Source organism: Cetorhinus maximus, chromosome 8 (assembly GCF_964194155.1).
Source record: "Cetorhinus maximus chromosome 8, sCetMax3.hap1.1, whole genome shotgun sequence".
NCBI lineage: Eukaryota > Metazoa > Chordata > Chondrichthyes > Lamniformes > Cetorhinidae > Cetorhinus > Cetorhinus maximus.
The window spans coordinates 6539375-6565491 of NC_135886.1; the positions used below are offsets into that span (position 1 = coordinate 6539375).

The 26117-nt window shown below is 46.7% G+C and overlaps 1 protein-coding gene across 1 annotated transcript in view; it reads right to left on the reverse strand.

The window, feature by feature from the left end:
- Window positions 1–812: 812 nt before the first annotated feature.
- Window positions 813–26117, reverse strand: part of etnk2 (ethanolamine kinase 2) — a 65990-nt gene continuing 40685 nt past the window's right edge. The window contains exons 4-8 of the mRNA XM_078546388.1: window positions 25426–25568; window positions 13737–13820; window positions 11785–11945; window positions 4931–5004; window positions 813–4395 (exon numbers count right to left, since the gene is read on the reverse strand). Coding sequence (XP_078402514.1) covers window positions 4323–4395; window positions 4931–5004; window positions 11785–11945; window positions 13737–13820; window positions 25426–25568 — 535 coding nt within the window. The 3' untranslated portion in view covers window positions 813–4322. The remainder of the gene's footprint in view (window positions 4396–4930; window positions 5005–11784; window positions 11946–13736; window positions 13821–25425; window positions 25569–26117) is intronic.

The window sequence follows — 26117 nt, forward strand, 5'->3', positions numbered from 1 at the left end:
CCACCCTGGGGTCTGGCTTGTCCAGTAGTAACATCAGCTGGGATCATAACAACATAAGGCACTGTACAACTGAGACTCGACATGCCAGGTAGGTAGGGGTGGAGGTGGGGCTGTTGGAGGTGCTCCTGTACATTCGTTGGTGTAAGATACTTTCAGTTTGTCTGTTGCTACATCGAGCATTCTGTGTGAGGCACTTTCTACCTCTTGTGCTTGTGAAGCGCTCTGTACGTGTCACCATATGAAGTGCTCACATGGAATCAAAATGATGCAGAAGTGAAGGAGTTCATTGGCCCGTTGTGCCTGTGCCAGCTCTCTGCCAGAGCTATCCAGCTAATCCCACTCCCTGTCCTTTGCCCATGGCGTTGCATATTTTTCCCCTTCAAATATTAATCAATGCTCTCTTGAAAGTCACTATTGAACCTGCTTCCACCAGCCTTTCAGGCAGTGCATCCCAGATCTCAGCAACTCACTTTGCAAAAAAAATGTTTGCCTCATGACACCTCTGGTTCTTTTGCCAATCACCTTAAATCAGTGTCCTCTGGTTGCCAAGCTCCCTGCCACTGGTAACAGTTTCTCCTTTACTCTATAAAACCATTCATGCGACATTCGTGACACGGGTCACAGTGTGAAGTGCTCGGTACATTTGTTACGATGAGGTACTCTGTCCTTATCAGTGTTTAAGCCGTGCTGAATACTTCGGTTCATTTCACTTGGGTGATGTCAGGTGACGTGTGGACTGTGCACCTCACAAGAGTGTGGGGCACATTGAAATAAATTCACTCAAAGTAAAAACTAATACGCGCAAGGTTAAGTGCACAGAAAGTCTTCCAGAGACTACATTTTATTTACAAGATTATTAGCAGTACAATCAAAATGTTTGTAGAGTTCTGCAAGAGGTAGAGAAACCAGCCGGGCCCAGATTCTCTGTCATCAGTTTTATCCCAGGTTATCTTGCACTTATGAAATGGTCAGTTTTGTTCAACCTTCACATGGCCACACGGTCAACCAATAGAACAAATTTAGTCAAACAAAACCAAATGACTTGGTCCAATTGCCTATTCAAGTTTATTGGAGGTCAGGTGCACAAGCCCTGAATCGCAACAGAATTAGAATTCACAAGAGTCCAAGTGCGATTAAATTCTCCTCCGTTCTGAACATCTCGATACTTTGGTACCTTACAACAGGAAGGGTTCTGTTACTGAGTTAATTAAAAGGGTTTGAATGAGCTTTCAACAGAGGCCAAAGCAAAACTCGAACTGAAATCATGGCTCCCCACAACCCCACCTCCCTCTCTGCCCCCATGTCTCCCCTCCCCTGAGCGCAGTCTAATTGTGAGGCTTGGCAGAAGGCGAGTCCACAGCCTGAAGGAACGTCCGAGCCACCAAGTAGCAGCTGGAAACGAGTTGAACAGAAATGATTCAACAGACCACCCCGGGTACAGTTTGTCACAGTTAAGTATCCGGCTCATTAATCAAATACTTCATCAAAAACAACCGCCCTCATTTTAAATCGGGACAAAGTTTGCACACTGATAAATATCACAGTTCACTTGTTTATAAACAGGCGTTTCGCAAAAAAAAAGTTGCATCATAATTACAAAATGTACAATACAGTAAACAGTTCGAAGTCTCTATAATGCTAGATTTCTGCAAATGATCAGTTGAACCGTAAATCACGGCCAGAAACGAAGTTAGGATCAGAAAAGAGAGCTAGGGCAGGGAGGGATGGGATTGCTGAAATGCTTAACAGGCCCTCAAACCCTTCCAGCTACTCTTAACGGGACTTAGTCCCTGGGGCTGGGGCATTCAGGTGCCCTCCCCTCAACTGCGATGCCCAGTGCCACACTGTCTAGCTCAGAGGCGAGAGGGGAACAAATCCTGCCTTCATTCTCCTCCACCTCCGAGACTCGAAGAGGTCAGAGGGCTGGTCCTGGCAGCAGGCTGCCAACTCGACCCAGGGCACATGGTTAGACTGCATTGACCGTCCTTCTGTCACCCATCACCATAGTCAAATAAAGGCATGTTTAAAGTGTAACCAGTGCTGTGCAGAGTCAATTACAAACAAAGCATCTTGATGAGTTGAGAAGCTAACGGTGGGCAAACACCACTACAAATAGTGGGCACACAGTCTCGCTAAATGGATCGCAGCTCTACCCGTTACCCAGGCGTCAATGCATGCGATCGCCACACAGGAATCGAGACCTTTTATTAAGATGCTGCTACGAACCGGCCTTTGTTGATTTAGAAAGAGAAGGAAGCAGTAGGTTTTAAGATGGGTCAGTTTACACGGCTTTAATGTAATCACGTGGCAGCATTTGAGTTCTCGTCTCAAACATGCTTTTGGACCCAAGAACCAATCGCCATGCGAGCTGACCACAGGCAGCTGCAAACAGGGGGGTGGAGCGAGTGAGGGGGGAGGAGCACACAACCATTCCTGTACAGATCACATTGCTTCAAAATGGAGCAGAATTCTACTGGGTGCACATGAAGCTCTCCACGGTATTATAAAGAAATGTCACACTCTCCTGTACATCAGCAGCAGCAAGGGGAAATTAGTTTTCTTTGGCTCAAGGTTGCAGTTATCCAAAAAGGTTGAGAAATTACTGCTTCTCCTCACTGTGCCAGCGTGACCAAGGGAATTTTTGTCACCCTCGCCAAGAGCCTCACAGGCCTCTCTCTTATTCATCCAGTGACCTGAACAAGGATTACAGAAATATTTCTGTGGACAGAAACTCAGGACAGCAGCAGGATAAAGCTGGCAATCTCTAACACCGGGACTAAAGTAACATTTTTAGGTTAGTGGCAAATATACAGGCTATCATACAACTAAGAGCCTCTCTCAGAGAGCTGCCGACTCTTACCGCACATCAGAGCCAAGGGGTTTTGCAAAAAGGAAGGTGGTTTAATAAAAGCTATCAAAGCTCACAGGCTTTAGCGCTCAAGTCAGTCAGTCAGTCAGTCACAAGCTACTGGAGTGATTCACTCATTCTGTTTCAATCTGGATACATAGGGTGAGCAGGAGTAGTGCCTGTCTGCTACCTTTGTCCCTCTCCCTGGTCCCTGCAGCTCTGTTCCACCGCCTTTTCAAACAGGGTTCACTTGCCTGTGCAGTTTTCCCACTGGTGTGCGTTTCTGATGCAGGGAACCTTTGTCCTCAAAATAATTCAACTGGCCCTTCCCTGTGATAACCGAACACAATACAGGGCTGCAGGCGGCATGGGGTTGAGTTCTGAGCGCGATGGCATCATGTGCGAGCACGTGGCTTCATTACACCACTTTCCACAAGTAAACTTTTCACAATTTTAGTTCTGGGGTGATCTTGCTATCTGCAAAGTTCAAAAGGTTAACGCTGTCACCCAGTGACAGCGGCAAAGTGAAGCTCGCTGAGTTAACCTTCGTGACCATTCATGAATTGGATGGACTCCACGAGAGAGTGGCGTGTGCAGGGCTGTGGAACAAGTGGGTTCCATGGGGCAAGTGGCATTTTCTCATGCCACACACTATGTTTTTATGGGATAGGTTGTATCATATTGCAACATCACTTCCTGCCAGGCCCTCCCCCCTCCCCCAATGGGCTGCAATAATGCCAGAGGGCAAGGGCATGCCTACCTTTTTAAAGCTTTGGGCTCCAATTCGGTCAGTGGCCATGCATATGTCGTTTATTAATTTAAAAAAAAACACAGGTTTGCTGACTCCATTCTTGTGCTGTTAGGGCTGGGACAAAACATCATTTCTTCTGAACAACTTTTGACCAAGTTAAATTCAAAGGTCATTTCGGACCTTTGACCTTTCGTCAGTCTGCGCTTCCCCGTAATCATGGTGGGATAATCTAAATGACTAAGTAGCAACTAAAAGGTTTTTTTAAGCCTGCTTCCCCACCACCCCCCCACCTCCCCTTCACCACAACCACTCCTTCTCTCATAGCCGCCTGTCCAGGTTGGTCCCTAGGTTTGGTCCCTATCAAGGGCAAAATAGATAAGGAGCTTGCGATTGGAGATTATTGGAGTAATTGAAAGAGGGAGGAAAGAGGAAAGGTTCTAAAGGGCACTTTGGCTAAGTCCCTGGGCACAATCGGGATTGAAAACCAAAAGCAAAACGTGAAGCCAAGGCTTTAGTCATGAGGAGCAAGCAACCGATTTCTCAGAGCTCTCCTTAAAGGGAACAACGGTGAAGAATTTGGGGTTAATCTACTTCACAAATCGCAATGTTAGATGCAACAAGTGGCTGGTCGAGGAAGGGAGTCTGTCCACAGAGGGAGTTGGAAGGACCAACTGAAGGTTTCTGGACGATTGTGCAATGATGGGTGGAACGCCATTCACCCTATCACTCTGGTGTCTGAAGAGCAATGACTTGGGGCTTCATCTTGAAATACTGGTTAAACCTCAGGACACTATACCTGCAAGACAAAAAGAATGATATCCTTGAGAGACGAGAAGGAGTGGGGGTGGGTGGGTAGGTAGAGAACAATGCACTTTTTGCTATTTAAAGATAAAACAGAAGCTAGTGCGTTATGTTGGAGAGAGCCATGTCACAGTATATGAAACCAGTGTGATTGAAAGAATTCACTAAGTAAACCACCTCTCACTTACCCAATGGTCCATTTCCCAAAGGAAAGGATTTTCTAAATAATTGGGATAAATATGTAGTTGGGAATGGGACTGGAAGTTATATATGTTACCTACAGACAGAGATGATCATAAAGGTGAGGAAGAAAAGTTACCTGTGAATGAATGATTGGATTGGGTAATGTCAAGATTGAGAAATACTCTAGGGTTTCACATCATTACCTTTTGGGAATCGGAGAGTATTTATTTTGGGCTTTTCCACTCAGGAATTAAATGTGTGAAATGAATTTCAAAGAAGGGATAAGAAAGAGACAGTTGCTCATGATGGGAGTTCGGCAGGTCCTGTAGATGGGATGAGGTACTTACCCTAGGAAATCGAACTCTATTGTTGAATACTTGGCTTGAATCAAGGCCCAGAAACCCCAGAAGAAATGAGATGCCTGAAAGCAAAAATTAACAAAAGGAGTGTTTTAATGCAGTGATTGGTCATGAATCTGTAAGTTATTACCAGAAACCTATGCGCCACGTCATGTTAAGCAGAGTGTGATGTGGTGTGCAGCACCTGAAATTGTGTCAGGCGCCACTGTGTAATGTAGTGAGTTTGAAAGTTATGGTGTACTCTAGTGCACACCACATGATGTAGTGAGTTTGAAAGTTATGGCGTACTCTAGTGCACGCTACGTGATGTAGTGAGTTTGGGAGTTATGGTATACTCTAGTGCACACTGTATAATGTAGTGAGTTTGAGAGTTATGGTATACTCTAGTGCACAGTGTATAATGTAGTGAGTTTGAGAGTTATGATATACTCTAGTGCACGCTGCACAATGTAGTGTTTGTGTGTTATGGTGTCCTCCAGTGCACACTGTGTCATGTAGTGAGTTTGTGAGTTATCGTGTACTCTAGTGCACACTGTATAATGTAGTGATTTTGTGTGTGTTATGATGTACTCTCGGGCACGCTGTGTAATGTGCACACTGTCATGTGAGTTTGAGAGTTATCGGGTACTCTAGTGCACGCTGTGCAATGTTGTGAGTCTGTGTGTGTTATGGTATACTCTAGTGCACACTGTATAATGTAGTGAGTTTGTGTGTGTTATGGTATACTCTAGTGCACACTGTATAATGTAGTGAGTTTGTGTGTGTTATGGTATACTCTAGTGCACACTGTGCAATGTAGTGAGTTTGTGTGTGTTATGGTATACTCTAGTGCACACTGTATAATGTAGTGAGTTTGTGTGTGTTATGATATACTCTAGTGCACACTGTATAATGTAGTGAGTTTGTGTGTGTTATGATGTACTCTCGTGCACGCTGTGTAATGTGAACACTGTGTCATGTAGTGAGTTTGAGAGTTATCGTGTACTCTAGTGCACACTGTGCAATGTAGTGAGTTTGTGTGTGTTATTTGCACTCCTGTTTGGCATCTCCCTGACTTCTGCACAATATTTTGTGCAGGTAGTTATCACAGGTGGATACTTTCACTCCTTTACCTATATTCAGCAATTTCACAAGCCTTCCTGGGTCACTGCCACAGAAAATGACATGAGGGAATCGGATGAATTTTGTTGTAAAGGTAAAGGAAAGATTGCTATTTTGCATTTTCAGTGTGGCATTGGTTTAGAGGTTGAATCAAGAGTTGGGGCAATGAAAAGTGCTTGAGGAAGATTTGAATATTTTAGGTACTGACAGAGTGCCCTGACCCCAGAGAGAAGAATTCAGAGGTGGAGGTTAACTTTTGTGGAACTGAATGGTAGGTTCAATATAGTAACGCGCTGCACTTGTATCATCCGATGAGGCTTCTTGGTTCCATCAAATCAGCCAATGAGCAATCTGATAAATCCTTTGCCAATGGGCCTTGTTTGGACTAGATTCAGCCCGATCATCTCTCACCCTGTCTGACCTGCTTTCAGTATAAGCTGATTAGGGTGAGCTGGGTCGATGGATAATCCCTCCCCGTCTAATGATACATTTGTCCTGCCTGAACAGGGTGAGGTCATTCAGTGAGAAAAGTCTGCTTGTAAAATCGAGCTGTTAATGAACAGCATTTATAAGTTAGTAAACAACCCTTCGAGTTCAATGCCCTGCAATGAGTCTTCCAGCTTTCATTGTAATCTGGACTGTTGCATTCCATTTCCAGCCAAATTAAAGTCATTTTCTAAATGGAGAAATGGGGCTGATTGGATTGCTCTACAGGAAGCCAGCATGGTCTCTATGGGCCAAATGGCCTCTCTCTCTGTGCTGTACTGGCTCTATGATGGTTTCTGGGGATGCAGACAGACAAATATTATTATTTAAAAAGATTTTTTAAGAAGGTCGCTTCATGATCTTGCTGCTCCCAAATTCCATGGCCTCCTACAGCCCTATGATCTAAAACTTTCAGCTCCTCAGAATATGGCCTCTCATGTATCCCATTTTGTCCCAGCACTTTTGGCCATCTAGGCCCTGCACTCTGGAATTCTCTCCTGAAACTCTTCCACCTCTTGCGCAACACCCCAGATTAAAACCCACCATTTTGATCAAGCTTTCAAATCATTTTACCCCCACCACACTCCGCTCACTCACCCCCCACACCCCCCCAACCCCCAACCTCCCACCAGCTCCTTCTCATGGTTTGGTGTTCATGCTTTTGTCTAAGTGCATTCATGTGAGATACCTTAGTAGAGATGCTTTTCCACATTAAAGACTTGTTGTGGTGCACGGACAAAATACAGAAGGGTGGATGTGGTTGGCTATAAACCGCCCTCCGAAATGGCCTAGCAAGCCGTTCATTTCAAGGGCAATTAGGGGTGGGCAACAAATGCTGGCCTTGCAACAGATGCCCATATCCCATGAAGGAATAAAGGACAAAAAAAGCATGGAGTAATAAAAACAGGGTGGAGGGAAGAGGGTTCTGAATGAACCACCAAACAAGTTTGTAATGGGTTCGAAATGTTACTTTACTCAGGACAAGACTTGCATTAAGCATTTATTAAAATATATTTATATAATTCACTGTCACATCTCCTAAAAAGATCCTCAGGCTAGATGAATGACTTTGAAATGCAGCCTAGAAAAACCCTGCAACCATTTTGGATACAGAATGATCTCACAACCAGCAACAAGATAAATGGCCTGGTTTAAGAGACTTATGCGACAAATGCTGCTTTTGGTAGTCTTCGTTTATGGAAGGCATAAGAACGCAAAAAAACATAGGAGCTGGAGTAGACCAATTAGCTTTTCGAGCCTGCTCTGCCATTCAACCAGAAAGATCATGGCTGATCTTCTATCTCAATTCCACCTTCCCGCACTATCCCATACCCCTCAAGTCCCTGAGTACCCAAAAAACCTGTCGACCACTGTCTTGAATATACTCAATAACTGAGCATCCACAGCTCTCCGGGGTGGAGAAGTCCAAAGATTCACAACCCTCTGAGTGAAGACATTTCTCCTCAACTTAGTATTAAATGGCTGACCCCTTATCCTGAGACTGTGCTCCTGTGTTCTAGATTCCCCAGTACGGGGAAACATTTTCTCAGCATCTACCCTGTCAAGCCCCTTAAGAGGTTTATGTTTCAATAAGCTCATCTCTCATTTTTCTAACTCCAGGGAACATAGGCCTGGTTTACTCAATCTCTCCTCATAGGACAACTCTATCATCCCAGGAACTAGTCCAGTGGACCTTTGTTGCACTCCCCCTAGGACAGGTATGCCCTTTCTTAGATAAGGGGGCAAAAACTGTACACAGTACTCCAGGTGTGGCCCTCACCAATGCCCTGGCTAATTGTCTTAAGTCATCTTTACTTATACTCCAACCCCTTTGTAACAAAAGATAACATACCACTTCCCTTCATTACTTGCTGTACCTAGGTGGCCTTCAAATAGTGCTCTTTTAATATCAACCCAAAGAGATAAATGAAAGGTCATGCCAACCGTCTGCATCTTCAAAAGTGCTGCACTCTCTCAGTACCGCACCACAATGCCAGTCTCAAATAGCTACTCAGGTTCCAGAATGGGACTGACCTCATTACTGTCCCACTCGAGTGATGGCTCCCCAACTGAGCCAAGTTCAGTCACTCCAGATCTCAAAACGAACACTGTCATTAAAGCAAATATTTCTCCCGTCCTGAGACAAAAGCAAAACACTGCGGACGTTGGGAATCTGAAACAAAGACTGAAAACGCTGGAAATACTCAGCAGGTCAGCCAGCGCCTGCAGAGAGAGAAACAGGGGCAGCATTTCAGGTTGTAACACACCATACGTTAACTCTTGTTTCTCTTCCTACTGATGCTGTCTGGCCTGCTGAGTATTTCCAGCATTTTCTGCTTTCATCTCTCCCGTTCAATTGGTTCCTGTTATTTGGTTTCGGGTGCTTTGCATAATTTCAATCACATTATCATACATTGTCCCCTCCTTGCTAAGCTCTGTATTGTTTTTCCAATGTCTGATTGTTCAATAAATAGATTTTTCATTTGACAAATTAAGATTCATAAGCAATCTGATAATAAACTTGATACTCAAGATTCCACCATAAACCATTCCACGTAGAAAGAAATGAAAGAACTTGCTTTTTTTATAGTGCTTTTCATGACCTTAGGATTCCCCCTTTAAGCACTGTACAGACGATGGAGTTTGAAGTGCAGTCACACTGGGATGTAAGCAATACAGTGGCCAATTTGCACACAGCCTGGACTAATGTCTAGAGGCATGAGTTTAAATCCCAGCACAGCAGCTGGGGGAATTTGAATTCAACTAATTAAATAAAATCTAGAAAAAAAGCTTGAATCAGTAATGGGAATCACGAAACCACTGGGTTGTCATAAACACCTAGCTGGTAAACTAATGCCCTTTAGGGAAGGGAATCTGCCATCCTTACCTGTTCTGACCTACATGTGACTCCAGGCCCACAGCAATGTGGTTGATTCTGAACGTCCCACCGATGTGGCCCAGCAAGTGGCTCCGTTGTTTTCAAGGAAGTATTTAACCATCACCTTCTCAAGAGCAGTCAGGGTTGGGTAATAAATGCTGGCTTTACCAGCGATGTCCAAATCCCATGAATGAATTTTTTAAAAAACCTGATCCCACAAATAGCAAAGAGATAAATATCCAGATCATCTGTATTAGGTGCTAAAAGCAACAGGTTGCCCAGGACAATGGGGAAAATTCCCCTGTCCACCTTCAAATTGTGCCGTGGGAACTTTGACATTCACCTGAGACACCACACAGGGGTCTCAGTTAACGTGCATCTGAAGGATAGCAGCTGGGACTGTGAAGCACTCCCTCCGTTCTACAATGAACACCGAGCCCAGATTTTGTGCTCTCGTTTCTGGAGTGACTCAGGAGTGAGAAAGCTACCATACAGCCAAGACTGATGAACTTCCCTCTGATGACTGCTCTGAAAGTCCAGATGAATTGTGATTTGACCTTTCAAAGCTGCAATTCCTACTCTGGAGAAGCAAGAATATCTTTCTGGTGCCAACTTGGTCCAAAATCCACTAAGGATTTTATCTGGAGGTTACATTACTTCATCCTTTCAATGTACTAAATCACTGACTCTTAAAGGAACCAAGGCCCAACTCCCCTATCACTCCTGTGCTCACTGACCTACACTGGCTCCTGGGCCAGCAATGCCTTGATTTTAAAATTCGCATCCTTGTTTTCAAATCCCTCCATGGCCTCGCCTTTCTCTTTCTCTGTAACGTCCTCCAATTCTACAACCTCAAGAGATATCAGTACTCCTCCAATTCTGGCTTCTTGTGCATCCCTGAATCTCATCACTCCACCAGTTGGTGGCCATGCCTTCAGTTGCCTGGGCCCTAAGCTCTGGAATTCTCTCCCTAAACCTCTCCGCCTACCTACCAGCTCTCTTTCCTCCTTCAAGACCCTCCTTAAAACCCACCATTTTGAACAAGATTTTGGTCACCTGTCTTCATATATCCATATCGGGCAAAATTTGTCGGGTAACGTTCCTGTGAAATGTGTTGGAACATAATATTATTGAATGCAAGTTGCATATTCTGGTGAAGCTCTGGACAAGCTAGTTTACCTTTGAATTGCCCACCATCTTGATATCAAAGGCAAAAGTCAACACAATCTCTCTCTCCTCCAAGCCAAGTGAATTCACTGGATGACGGGTTGGGTGAGATGCCAACATTGAGCCATCAACTATCGTCTTACAGGGAGGATTTCCTTCAGCAGAGAAGTGCAGGTTTGGTTCAGTGGGTCACATTCACACCTTGAATTCTGAAGGTTGTGGGTTTAAGCCTCACTCCAGATACTTCACAGAATCACAGAATTATTGCAGCACAGAAGGAGGCCATTGGGCCCATCATGTCTATGCCGGTTTTCCTAATGAGCACTTCACCTAGTGCCACCCACCTGCCGTCTCCCCATAGTCCTGCACATTCCTTTTCAACAACAATCCAATTCCCTCTTCAATGACTCAATTGAACATGCCTCCACCACACTCAGAGGCATTGCATTCCAGGTCCTAACCACTGGTTGCATGAGAAAGTTTTTCCTTCTGTCTCCATTGCTTCCTTTTCCAATTACCTTAAAATCGGTGCCCTCTTGTTCTCAATCCTTCCACCAACGGGAACAGTTTCTCCCTATCTACTCTGTCCTCATGATTTTGAATACCTCTATCAAATCTCCTTTCAACCTTCTCTTCTCCAAAGACGGCAGCCTCAACTTCTCCAATCTGGAACTACTTGAGGATGGAATCGAGAATGGCACCTCAGCGTTGTCCTGAGAGACTGCAGAATCATCATCAGTGCTATCATTTTGATGAGATGTTAAGATGCATCCTCATCTAACCCCTCGGGTAGCTGAAAGCAATCCCATGGTTATTCTTTTGGGTGCCCTGGCAATCACTCAAATAACACCTTCAAATATAGAAGGGCAATGTATCTGGATTTTGTAGGATCATTCTTACTTTGGCTCAGTCAATGGACAATTTCTTCCACTGAAGAACTATCTAGCCAACAAGAAGCAGAATGGACAAAGCGCAAGAGAAAGGGTCAGGTTTCTGCTGCTGAAAGTGAGATAGCTTATAGCCTACCCTCTACCTACTCTCCCCACCCCACGCCTGGGAACACAATACTCTCACTATAAAATGGAACAACTTCCACTTAACACCAGATGAGTCTTTCACCGCAAACGGTTGTGGGGACGGATGGAGAGGGTGACGAATAGAGTTGTTGAAACTTGGGTATTCTTGATTTGGGTTCACATGCTGCACTTACCAAAGAGAATTTGTTGACTTGGACATAGAGCGTGTGCACTTCATTGTCGGTTACCTCACCTCCCTTCTTGGTAAATCGCTTACAGGCTTCTAGATAGGTTCTCAGCCATTGGAACTGTAAGGGTTGATCTGGATACAGGCTGTAGTCTACCTCGTTCACACCTAGCACAGAAAGATGCAACATCCATAAATACATGCCCAATACACTTCATCACATCTACCAGAGGAACAGCATTATAATTTCATTTCCCAGCCTTTTGAGTTGGCGGAAGTGAAGCAACTTAAGAGTATTAGCATCCCGAGATACATGTATTCAAAACTGGGAGTAGAGAGGTGTGAATGGTGAGGGATGCAAAGAAGAAGCGGTGGGAGATTGGCCTTATCTGTAGTCAACAGTTACGCACGTCATGAGAGATGGCAGTGATCATGGGGAGAAGGGCTTTTTTGAGCAAGATAGTTTCAATCACTGTGTCTACATACTAAGTTCAGAAAGAAAACAATTATGACAGTCAATTCTGAGCACCAGAAGAATATCATGGAGAAGGAGTTGAGGAGATTTACTCGAATGGTACCAGGGATGAGGGGACTTAGTTATGTGGAGAATCTTAGAGAAACTCTGGTTGTTAACCTTAAAGAAGGGAAGGTTAAGTGGGGATTTAGCAAAGTTTTCACAATTATAAGAAGCTTTGACAGGTCAGATAAGAAGAAACTGTTTCCACGGGAAAGGGAGTTGGTAACCTGATGACACAGATTTAACGTAATTGACAAAAAAGTCAGGGGCAAGATGGGAAGTCATTTTTTATTCTGAGTTTACGATGATCTGGAATGCACTGGTTGAAGAGGTGGTGGGAGCAGATTCAATAGCAGAAAAGGGAATTGTACTATACCAGAGCAATGGCGGAAAAAGAGAGTAGGGGGAAGGGATTAATTGGGTTTTTAATAATGTATTCATTCATAGGATGTGGGGCGGCGCTGGCTTGGCCAGCATTTATTGCCCATCCCTAATTGTCCTTGAGAAGGTGGTGGTGAGCTGCCTTCTTGAACTGCTGCAGTCCATGTGGTGTAGGTACACCCACAGTGCTGTTAGGGAGAAAGTTCCAGGGTTTTGACCCAGTGACAATATGGTTCCAAGTCAGGATTGTGCGCGACTTGGAGGGGAACTTGCAGGTGGTGGCGTTCCTAGGCATCTGGTGCCCATCCTTCTAGGTGGGAGAGGTTGCGGGTTTGGAAGGTGCTGTCGAAGGAGCCTTGGTGAGTTGCTGCAGCGCATCCTGTAGATGGTACATGCTGTGCATCAGTGGTGGAGGGAGTGAATGTTTAAGGTGGTAGATGTGGTGCAATTTTAACTTTAACAGGAAGTGAATGGTGGAGATTCATTTAAGGAGAAATTAGATAAATATATAAGGGAGAAACAAATATAAGGTTACGTTGATGGGGTTAGTAGAAAAAGGGTAGGGAGGAGACTCACCTGGAGCATAAATAAATAGGCATGGATCTGCTGGGTTGAATGGCCTGTCTCTGCACTATCGTTGCAACGTAATAATAACACAAGAGTGTGACAAGCTTAAAAATGGCAGTTCTAGCATTTTTATAACTTAATCCATAAGGTGGGCTGACAGGAGCAGAGGTACACGGGCGGGCTATTAAACTCCTTAAGAGCAATTCACCATTCAATTAGATCATGCCTGATTTATACCATAAACCTAAAGACCAGCAAAAATCTTATCAACCACAATTTTGAAATTTAAATTGACCCCCAGCCTCAAGAGTGCTGTTTTTTTTGGTGGGGGGGGGGTGCGGGGAGGGGTGGTGCAGGTAGTGGGGGGCAGGAGGAGGTGCAGGGGGGGAAATGAGCTTTTGATACCTATAAACCTTTGTGTGAAGGAGGGCTCTGGGATATCGCTGCTGCACAGGCCAGCTCTGTGGAGAAGCTGCAGGCTATGGAGCACTCACCTGCAAACTCATTGAAATGGTTTCCGATATCGAAGGCCTGGTAATTGTAACCGGAGTACTCGTAGTCAATAAACTTCACCCAACCTGATAAATAAGTAACCAGAGTTAGTAAACGTCAATACGCGATGACACAAACCATGATAGTCCAAGTCCATCAAGTCAGGTGTTGCTCCTTGTAGCCAGGGTTCAGATTATCAGGTACTTCATTTTTTTATTGTCTTTTAATGAAAGTCGACACTTTTCCTGATTCACGCCGCTTTGTTTATCGGGTCACATTGCTTTGCTCAGGTGCACTACCTACTATATAAGAAAATGACAGCTCCATTCCACACTCAATCCCAGCACCAAACTGCTTTGATTCAGAATAAATTCAGAATTACTTCAAGTTCACTCTTGCTTTATTTATTTGCAATAGTTTCCAGGTCACAATGAGGGTAAAAGGCCCAGAAGGAACCGCCCAGAATGAGCTGACTCACATTCACTAGAATGTCAACCTGCGGGCATGGTCCTCCTGAGGATAAGCCATAGTTATGTTTGTGTGTTAAGGCAAGTTCCTATATTTCTGTGTTAATCTAGCACATTATCTGAAATTTCACTCCCTCACAGTGGCTCAATGAGAGGGGAGGGAGAGAGAGAGGAGGTGGGGGAGAGTGAGAGAGGGGGGGGAGAGTGAGAGAGAGAGAGAGAGGGAGAGGGAAGACAGAGGGGGAGAGGGGAGAGAGAGAGTGTGTAGAGGGAGGGGGAGGAGGGTGTGAGAGTGGAGCTGGGGGGGGAGGGGGGGAGGGAGAGGTAAGAGAGTGAGAGGGAGGTGGAGGGGTAGGGTGAGAGGGAGAGGTAAGAGAGAGAGGAGGAGGAGAGAGGGGGAATGAGAGGGAGGGGAGGGAGGGAGGGAGGGAGGGAGGGAGAGTGTGGGGGGAAGAGAGAGAGAGAGAGAGAGAGACAGACACAGACACAGACAGGTAGACAGACAGACTTATATCACCATTCTTTCACTGTTGCTGGTTCAAAATCCTAGAACTCCCTCCCTAACAGCACTGTGGGTGTACCTACACCACATGGACTGCAGCGGTTCAAGGCGGCAGCTCACCACTACCTTCTCAAGGGCAATTAGGGATGGGCAATAAATGCTGGCCTAGCCAGCAATGCCTACATCCCAAAATGAACCTTTAAGAAACTCAGAGGCTCAGGAAAATGGTGTCCGTTCACAATCCATTTTACTTGGTCTGGTAAAAATTAGTTTTATTTTTGGGAACTTTCTGGGAATTTAAAATTCAACTTTGTGAAATTATTGCATTTAAATAGCACTTTTTACAACCTCATCCCAAAGTGCTTTCCAACCAATGAAATACTTTTTGTAACAAAAACAAAGTGCGGTTAAAAACTCAGCCGGTCTGGCAGCATCTGTCGAGAGAGGAACAGAGTTAACGTTTCGAGTCCAATATGACTCTTCTTCAGACCTTTTATAGCTGCTGTTGTAATGTGGGAAGCGCTGCAGCCAATGTGCAAACTCCCGGAGACGACAATGTGGTAACTACAGGTTTTAGCTCAGGAACAAATAACGACCAGGGCCTTGGGGGATAAGTGACTGCTCTGCTTCACGGAACCTTTCACACAACTAACTCTCAGAGAAAAAAAATAAGGAACATTTGGCAAGGAGGACCATTGGGGCAGGGCAAGAGTCGGCGGGGGGGACACTGTCCAGACTGTGGGAATGTGGGGGTTTGGGTGGGGCACTGTCCAGACTGTGGGAGTTTGGGGGAGACACTGTCCAGACGGTGGGAGTTTGGGGGGGACATTGTCCAGACGGTGGGAGTGTGGGGGTTTGGGGGGGACACTGTCTAGACTGTGGGAGTGTGGGGGTTTGGGGGGGACACTGTCTAGACTGTGGGAGTGTGGGGGTTTGGGTGGGGACACTGTTCAGACTGTGGGAGTGTGGGGGTTTGGGGGGGGACACTGTCTAGACTGTGGGAGTGTGGGGGTTTGGGGGGGACACTGTCTAGACTGTGGGAGTGTGGGGGTTTGGGGGGGACACTGTCCAGACTGTGCGAGTGTGGGGGTTTGGGGGGGGGGACACTGTCTAGACTGTGGGAGTGTGGGGGTTTGGGTGGGGCACTGTCCAGACTGTGGGAGTGTGGGGGTTTGGGGGGGACACTGTCCAGACTGTGGGAGTTTGGGGGGGACACTGTCCAGACTGTGGGAGTGTGGAGGTTTGGGGGGGACACTGTCCAGACTGTGGGAGTGTGGGGGTTTGGGGGGGGACACTGTCCAGACTGTGGGAGTGTGGGGGTTTGGGTGGGGCACTGTCCAGACTGTGGGAGTGTGGGGGTTTGGGGGGGACACTGTCCAGACGGTGGGAGCGTGGGGGTTTGGGTGGGGACACTGTCCAGACGGTGGGAGTGTGGGGGTTTGGGGGGGACACTGTCCAGACTGTGGGAGTGTGGGGGTTTGGGGGGGACACTGTCCAGACTGTGGGAGTGTGGGGGTTTGGGTGGGGCACTGTCCAGACGGTGGGAGTGTGGGGGTTTGGGTGGGACACTGTCCAGACTGTGGGAGTGTGGGGGTTTGGGTGGGGACACTGTCCAGACTGTGGGAGTGTGGGGGTTTGGGTGGGGACACTGTCCAGAATGTGGGAGTGTGGGGGTTTGGGTGGGGACACTGTCCAGACTCTGGGGGTTTGGGTGGGGCACTGTCCAGACTCTGGGGGTTTGGGTGGGGCACTGTCCAGACTGTGGACACGTCGCACTTGCACAAAACTTTCAAGATCTTTGGACAGCGACAGGAGGCAGCCCACAAGCAGTCTCCGAGCCAGTCTTTCAAAAAAATTGGGACAAAGGGCTTCCCAGCAGCAAAGAACCCGGGACGCAGGACAACCACCTCAATTATGGGATGCTCCCAAAAAAATCTGGGACTTTTGAGCACCCTGGACAAAACGAGGCCATAGTTTAATGTCTCACACGTCCAATGGCACCTCTGACAGTGCAGCACTCCCGTGGCGCTGCACTGGAGTATTAGCTTGGGTGGCATGCTAAAGCCCCTGGTGTGGGTCTTGAACCCGCAACCCTCTGATCTGGAGGCCTCAGCCTCGTCTGGCACCCCATATGGTGCAAATCGCATATATGAAGTGTGTTATTTGCAACTATATCATCTTACGTCAAATTACTTTAAAGTAGAATATTTATCTATATTATTAACAAAATTACAAGTCCGCTACTTCATTATGCATCTGTCATTCGATCAGGAGATTGGGTTTGAGCTGCTGTTGGTATTTTTGGTCACTCAGCTCCACCCTGAGCCTTGCCTAAACAGCCGTTATTACAGGGTTTCATTTTTTTTTTAAAAAGTCAAATTGGTCATCGAGGAGATTTCTGAAGTCGTGTAAATAAGCAATGAGCATTGCTTATTTTTCAGCCCATAACCATTTCAACATTGCGAATGAGCTCTTCACATATTTTACACAGGATAGGCCGCACAGAAACAGGCCATTCGGCCCAGCCAGTCCGTGCCGCTGTTTGTGCTCCACTTGGGCCTCCTGCCATCTTTCCTAATCCAAATCTGCCATCGTAACCCCCCCCATTCACCTCTGCCTTGAATGGATATATCGGCAAGCTGACTGCAATGGAGAGTCTCTCTTTGGTCCTTTAAAAGACGCATCGGGGATTGACTGGTCACGTAAGCAATGAGGCCGTGCCAACTTTTCGAGTCCCGTCATTGAACTGATAGGCCAGGGTTGGACAACTGACCTTTGGAGCCAATCGAGAGTCCATGTTACCTAAAGTTTCTCTCGCCTCTAAAGTAGATTGTGGGAAATAGAAAGCACTGAGCATTAAAATATTTTAATTTAAAATGGAAAGTATTGAACAGGTGGAACAGAAACTTGGGGGGAGAAAAATAAAAATAAAAATAGATATTTGGAGAAGAGGAGCAGATGAAGGGAAAGGAGAGAACGAGGAGAGTTAACAATGATTTTTTTTTTAAAATGGTGTTAGGGTACGATATTGGTAATAATGCGATATTGGGGTCTGGCTGGTGCCATTACTGTAATATTAGCACTTGTTCCTTGCATCAAAGTGAATTAACTGAAAACATTAAAAAACATTGGCCCAGTGAACCTGAAATCTCCCAGAGCTTGCCACAGGCGAGGAGTTGACACTCTCGCCATTTTAGTTGAGGCATTTCAATGTTCAGTCAGTCACATCAAAATGGTGTTCAATCCAGGATTAAATGGTTTCCTTTTATTAATTCCTTTGTACCCTGAGGCATGATCTGTCTGTTTATTTTGTTTTGCAACCTTATAATAAAATAGTATTTGTATAATTTTGAAGCACCATTCATTTTGCTTTGTCTCTGGGTTTCAGTGAATTGTTTTTTTGAAATGTTGTGGTTCATTTATCACCAGTCAGGGAACAGCCTAATAGGTCAAAGAGGGATGACGTGTCCTGAAAATTCCGGGCTCTGGAATTTCCTTCCTCAACCTCTCAGCTCCCCCACCCTCTTCAAAAGTTCCATCTTTATTTAAGCCCTGTCCTAATATCTCATGTTGCTCGTGAATGTTTGATAATGCTCCTACGAAGTGCCTCGTGATGTTTTACTGCATCAAAGGCTTCATACAAATTTTTTTGTCGTTTAGGGTCTTTGCAAGCTGGAGTTGAGGCGCAGTGTTCAGACCATAGTATGGGAACTTTACTCTGCATCTAACTGTGCTACAGGCTGACTTGGGAGCGTTCGATGCGTAAATAAGGTGTCAAAACGAGTAATGCCACACTCTATACAAATCCCTCTAGAGGACAGGAGCAACAAGTGCTGCTTTTCAGGTTGTGCAAACAACCAAAATACAGTCATTTCATCGGGTCATTTACAGCACAGAGGGAGTCCATTCAGCTCATCAAGTCCATGTCAGCTCCCTGCACAGCAATCCAGTCAGTCCCCCATTCAATCCCTGTAGCCCTGCAAGTTTATTTCTTTCAAGCACCCGTCCAATTTCCTTTTGAAATCATTTATTGTTTCTGCTTCCACCACCCTCACGGACAGGGTTATTCCAAGTCATTACCACCCTGTGTAAAAAGTTCCTCCTCACATTCCGCCAGCAACTCCCACCCAGAACCTTAAAACTGCATCCTCTAATCCATGTACCAATTTTTTAAAATTCATTCATGGGATGTGGGCATCGCTGGCTAGGCCACCATTTGTTGCGCATCCCTAATTACCCTTGTTCAGGGGGCATTTTAAGAGCCAACCACATTGGTCTGGCGTCACATGTAGGCCAGGCCAGGTAAGGACAGCAATCGACAACGATTTCATGGTCATCACTAGATTTTTAATTCTAGAATTTTTAATGCCATGGTGAGATTTGAACCCAGGTCCCCAGAGCATTACCCTGGGTCTCTGGATTACTAGTCCAGCAACAATACCACTATGCCATCGCCTCCCCTTAATGTGGGGAGAGGTTTTCCTTGTCTACCACATCTAAGCCTGTCACAATCTTGTACACCACTATCAAGTCTCCCATCAACCTCCTTTGTTCTAAGGAGAACAACCCCAGCTTCTCCAACCAAACCTCGTAGCTAAAATTCCTCAGCCCTGGAACAATTCTGGTAAATCTCCTCAGCACCCTCTCAAGAATCTTCACATCTTTCCTAAAGTGTGGTGACCAGAGCTGGATGCAATACTCTACTTGGAGCCTAACCAGAGCTTTATAAAGATTCAGCATAATTTCCCTGTTTTTGTACTCAATGCCTCAATTGATGAAGCCCAAAGTCCCATATGCTTTGCTAATCGCTCTCAATATGTTCTACCACCTTCAGAGGTCAATGTATTTGCACCCCACACTCCTGCACACTCTTTAGAACAGTGCCATTAAATCTATATTGCCTCTCACTATCCCTCCTTCCAAAATGCATCACTTCACACTTCCCTGTATCATATTTCATCTGCCATTGTCTGCCCATTCTGCTAGCCTATGTCCTGTTGCAGGTAATTCATATCACCATCACTGTCTACCATTCCTCCAAATTTGGTATCATCAGCAAATTTTGAAATTTTACTTCATATTCCAAGAACCAAGTCATTTTTAAATAACAAAAAAAATACAGTGGCCCTAGCATTGATCCTTGGAGAACAGCACTGTCCTCCAGTCTGAAAAATAACCACTTACCATGACTCACTGTTTTCTGTCCTTAAGCCAATTTTTCTATCCAATTGGACACTGACCCTCCTATTCCATAAAGCTCCAGTCTGATAATCAACTTTTTATGTGGTAATTTGTCAAAGACTTTCTTAAAATCCATATAGGCAACATCCACTGCATTCCCTTCATCAACCTGTCCTGTTACTTCATCAAAAAGTTCAATTAGATCATGCTTGACTAAACTGTCTTTTACAAATCCATGCTGGCTCTCCTTAATGAACTCAAACCTCTCTCAGAGCCAGTTGATATTTTTCTCTGATTATGGGTTCCAAAAACTAGCCCACCAGTCAGGTTAAACTAACCAGCCTGTAGGTGCTAGGACTGTCCTTACACCCGTCATTGAATGAGGGTGTTACATTTGCCATTCTCCAATCCTCTGGCACCTCCCCCATATCTATAGGGAAGGTTGAAAGATTAGGACCAGCCTTGCGCTGTCTCCACCCTGACTTCCTTTAGCAACCTGGGATGCAAGCCATTCGGGCCACATGACTTACCTACCCTAAGCTTAGCTTTCCAGTGCCTCCTCCCTTTCAATTTTCATACTATCCACTGCTTCCACCATCTTCACTTCTACTGACATTTTGTCAGATTCTTCCTCCTCAGGTAAACACCGACACAAAAGACTCATCAAGTAATCTAGCCTTGCCCTGCGCCTCTAAGCATATATCAACCTCTCTGTCCCTAACAGGACACACCCCACCTCTTACAACCCTGCCCAAAAAAGACTAAATATAAATTAACCATATTTCTTCTTTTTTCAAGCATATTAAAAAATTCTAATTCGCAAAATCACAAATTCTCTTCAGCAAAAGAACACAAATTAGGAGGAGGAGGCCACTCGACCCCTCGAGCCTGCTCCGCCATTCAATAAGATCATGGCTGATCTGAATGTAACCTCAACCCCACATTCCCACCTACACCCGGTATCCTTTCACCCCCTTGTTCATCAAGAATCTATCTCGCTCTGCCTTAAAAATATTCAAAGACTCTGTTTCCACCACCTTTTGAGGAAGAGAGTTCCAAAGACTCTCAATCCTCAAAAAGAATTTCCCCTCATCTCCGTCTTAAATGAGCGACCCCTTATTTTTAAACAGTGACTCCTAAATCTAGGTTCCCCCACAAGAGGAAACATCCTCTCTACATCCACCCTTCAAGACCCATCAGGATCTTAAAGGTTTCAATTAAGTCGCCTCTTACTCCTCTAAACTCCAGTGGATACAGGCCTAGCCTGCCCAGGCTTTCCTCATAAGACAGCCCGCCCATTCCTGGGATTAAAAAGAGTCACACTCTTCTGTACACTTAAGTCAAACCCTTTTTTAAGTTAGTAAATTGAAAGGTCAGAGGTTGCCTGCCCCTAAAAGAAGTTATACTTTGACAAATGTGAATGGTCATTCAGCAGAAACAATACTAATTAATCAGAAGCCAGAGCTTCAAAACAAAATGTCAGGGAGGGAACAATGCATGCCTGAAATACATTTCTCTTAAGTTTTTGGTTATGCATTGATTGAAAAACTCTTTGTACTTCCCCAGTGACTCAGCATTGGGCCATTCCAACGAGGTAAGCCTCAGGTTCAATTGCTGACTCAGGTCTCTGGTGGCAGTGGAATTGACTTCAAATACGTAGGAAACTCAGCAAAAGAAAAGTAACTTGTATTTACAGCCTCTGGAGATCCCAAAGCACTTCACTTCTAAAGTATAGTCACTGTTGTAGAGTTGTGAACGACGGCAGCTAACTTGCCTGAGCCGAAGTCTCACAAACAGCGATGGGATTGTGACCGGATAGTTTGTTTTAAAGACTATGGTTGAGGGATGAATGTTGGCCAAGGCACAAAAAAGAGAACTCTTTTGTTCTTCTTCGAAATAAAGCCCTGGAATCTTTTAGAGAATAAAAAACTGGTAAAATCTTATTGCAAGCGCAAAAAGACAGCGCCTCTGATAGTGTCGCACTCTCTCTGTACTACACTGAAGTACCAGCCTGGATTGTGTGCTCAAGTCTCTCCTGCAGTTTGAACTCCAGAAACGTGTGAGACTTGGTGCTACCCATTGAGTCAAGGCTGACACCCAAAGAGATCATAAAAGCAGGAGTAGGCCATTGGACCTCTTGAGCATGTTCCCTCACTCAATCAGATTATGGCCAATTGGTATCTTAACTCCATTTACCTGTCGGGGTTTCATAATCCTGATTACTCTTACCTAACAAAAACCTGCGAATCTCAGTTTTTAAGTTGTTGATTGACACCCCTCCTCCCACCCGCCTCAATTCAACATCTGTTTGTGGAGGGGGGAGGGGGGGGGTGGGAAGAGTTCCAGGTTTCCACTAGCCTTTTGATGAAGACCTGCCTTCTGACCTCCTGCCCGAATGACCAAGCTTCAAATTTCAAGTTATGTCCCCTCTCCAAGATCTGGACTCCCTCCACCAAAGAAAACAGTTGCTGTCTGTCGACCCAACTCGCTCCAGCGCAAAACCACGCGCGATATTCCGGTCAGCGCGCGCGCGGGAGTCAGCAGTGTGCCCGCCGACAATTAAAAGGCCTTTCAAGACCATTAACAATGCAATTGAATTACATTTGTCGCTCTCCCGTCCGACCTTACGATCGGTGGGGCAGGCGAAAACGCCAAGCGGCCTTTGCATTTTGGGTGAAGCCTCATCCACGGGCGGGATGAAGTTTCGAAACGTCATTCAAAACAAAAAAATATTTCATCCTAACTTCTAACCTGTCCCTACTTATGTGACAAAACTCATCTTCCTCTGTGCTCTGCGCCTCGGGAGCTTTTCCTGTGTGTTCGCTCTCCTCCCCCGCCCAGATGCAGTTAGGTCGGCTGAGATTTTCCAGCATTTTCTGTTTTTGTTTCAGATTTCCAACATCCGCAGTATTTTGCTTTTAAACTTATTCCCTAGCTTGCTCTCATACAAAAATGGATAAAACAATTAATAATTGTACAAGCTGCTCAGTGCACCACCTCCTCCCAATGAACTTGTAGGCAGTGCCATACTATCTCGTGGTCACCAGGATCACATTCTTTGCCTTTTCCATAAAGTAACTGGCCAAATCTGTAGTAACAATCAGTCTCGTACCGCCACCTCTGGTCTCCGCAGCCCATAACAACCAGTGGCACATACATCAACATACGGCCCCATTCCCGACACCAGCCTCCCAAACATAGCATCGCACCCAGCCCCACAGCCAGTCGCAGGGGGACTGTCAGCCCCACAGCCAGTCGCAGGGGGACTGTCAGCCCCACAGCCAGTCGCAGGGGGACTGTCAGCCCCACAGCCAGTCGCAGGGGGACTGTCAGCCCCACAGCCAGTCGCAGGGGGACTGTCAGCCCCACAGCCAGTCGCAGGGGGACTGTCAGCCCCACAGCCAGTCGCAGGGGGACTGTCAGCCCCACAGCCAGTCGCAGGGGGACTGTCAGCCCCACAGCCAGTCGCAGGGGGACTGTCAGCCCCACAGCCAGTCGCAGGGGGACTGTCAGCCCCACAGCCAGTCGCAGGGGGACTGTCAGCCCCACAGCCAGTCGCAGGGGGACTGTCAGTCCCACAGCCAGTCGCAGGGGGACTGTCAGCCCCACAGCCAGTCGCAGGGGGACTGTCAGCCCCACAGCCAGTCGCAGGGGGACTGTCAGCCCCACAGCCAGTCGCAGGGGGACTGTCAGCCCCACAGCCAGTCGCAGGGGGACTGTCAGCCCCACAGCCAGTCGCAGGGGGACAGTCATCCCCACAGCCAGTCGCAGGGGGACTGTCAGCCCCACAGCCAGTCGCAGGGGGACTGTCAGCCCCACAGCCAGTCGCAGGGGGACTGTCAGCCCCACAGCCAGTCGCAGGGGGACTGTCAGCCCCACAGCCAGTCGCAGGGGGACTGTCAGCCCCACAGCCAGTCGCAGGGGGACTGTCAGCCCCACAGCCAGTCGCAGGGGGACAGTCAGCCCCACAGCCAGTCGCAGGGGGACAGTCATCCCCACAGCCAGTCGCAGGGGGACAGTCATCCCCACAGCCAGTCGCAGGGGGACAGTCATCCCCACAGCCAGTCGCAGGGGGACAGTCATCCCCACAGCCAGTCGCAGGGGGACAGTCATCCCCACAGCCAGTCGCAGGGGGACAGTCATCCCCACAGCCAGTCGCAGGGGGACAGTCATCCCCACAGCCAGTCGCAGGGGGACAGTCATCCCCACAGCCAGTCGCAGGGGGACTGTCATCCCCACAGCCAGTCGCAGGGTGACTGTCATCCCCACAGCCAGTCGCAGGGGGACAGTCAGCCCCACAGCCAGTCGCAGGGGGACTGTCATCCCCACAACCAGTCGCAGGGGGACAGTCAGCCCCACAGCCAGTCGCAGGGGGACAGTCAGCCCCACAGCCAGTCGCAGGGGGACAGTCAGCCCCACAGCCAGTCGCAGGGGGACAGTCAGCCCCACAGCCAGTCGCAGGGGGACAGTCAGCCCCACAGCCAGTCGCAGGGGGACAGTCAGCCCCACAGCCAGTCGCAGGGGGACAGTCAGCCCCACAGCCAGTCGCAGGGGGACAGTCAGCCCCACAGCCAGTCGCAGGGGGACAGTCAGCCCCACAGCCAGTCGCAGGGGGACAGTCAGCCCCACAGCCACTCGCAGCTTTGCTGTCAGCCCCACACCAGATCCCAGCAAAAATCCACATAAACGAATATCAGACTCAAAGTGCCATGTTCCCAATTCAATAAAATGCTGGGAATTTCTGACAACAGCTATAGCCTGAGCCAGCTCAGGGGCGACAGGTTATTTATTGTATTGCTGCACAGGATGAAATAACTGGAGTGATAACATCTACATCCACAAGTGAATGTGTGCTGAACAGGTAAAGAAGAGGCAACACAAAGCTGACAGTGTGTGAGGGTATTACTGCCTACAAGGCATATCTCTCCAATAAATGTGATGTAAATGGGAAGAAACACTGCCAGCATTATACACCAATGGGATGTGATTGAGCATGTGATGCTACTCAAAAGGACCATGATTTGATTGTTTTCAACATTTAAGTAGACAATTAATTACTGCGGAATGAGAAGCCGGAACCTACTCAATCAGGCATCACCATGAGCTATTGGTCTTACTATTTGTTCAAAATAGAACTCATTCACGATATCTCATAAACCCCCGACAAAATGACATCACCTACACAGAAAGGCACATAAGTTCATTGCAAAGAAAACTGACCTATGAGGAGAAGTTACCCGGTTCCCATGTGCAACAACCTGGGCTTGGAGAACCACTTGAAATCAAGCGCGCACAGAACGAGGGAAGCCAATGATAGACAAGTGACTCAGTTCACGTTCCCCTGGCCAGAGCTCAGACCAAGCAGCAAGTATCTTTGGAATTTGGCTCAGCATTCAGTCCCAGATTAGTGATCAGCCCTAACTCTTCTAAATTTATATATTTGGTGATTTGAAAAAAAAAAATAAACACAGTCAAAAGGTGTGCCAGAGTAGAGCAGGAACATGATGGAACAGCTAACCTGCTGTATAACCAGGACCTCACCTTCCTTTTCATTGTAGATGATATTCTTGCAGAGGAGATCATTATGGCAAAGGACCGTGGGGGAGTTCAGCTCCGACAGGTATTCCTTCATCCACGCCATTTCCTTCTCCAGTGTCTCCAAAGGCGGCACTTTCTTCTGAATCCTGAAGCAAAGCAAAAACCCGTTTAGACGGACACTCCTCAAGAGCTGGCGTGAATTCCTCAGGATCCTGCAAGGCCCCGTCGCCCAATGTCCTCTCCTCCCGTGATGGAACGGCCCTTGCTGTGGGTCCTTGGCCAATGGCCACTATCATTGCGTGACCCACGTACAGGGTGTCAGCAGCTGAGCCCCATTATACTGTGCAACCCTTGAGAAATTCTTTTAAGAAACTGTTGATTTTTAACTGGTAGAACGTGGTACTTTATTCATGGTAAAGCTGTTCCCAATTTCCTGTCAATGGTCATATTGAGCTGGCAGTTTGCACGACATGGATTCCAACGCAAACACTTCCACTGTTGGCTTTAAGAGTGGCTTAGTGGGCAAGTGCAGCATGTGTTATTGAGTCATATTGATAAGAAAGATCCCAAGTTCAATGCCCATGGTAAATTAATGCACAGGGGCAAGGCAACACCTCAGTTGGCCTCATTTGTTCCTGGGCTAGAGCTTAGGGAGGGAGAAATCTGAAATGGGCCCCACTCCTCATGGCTATCCC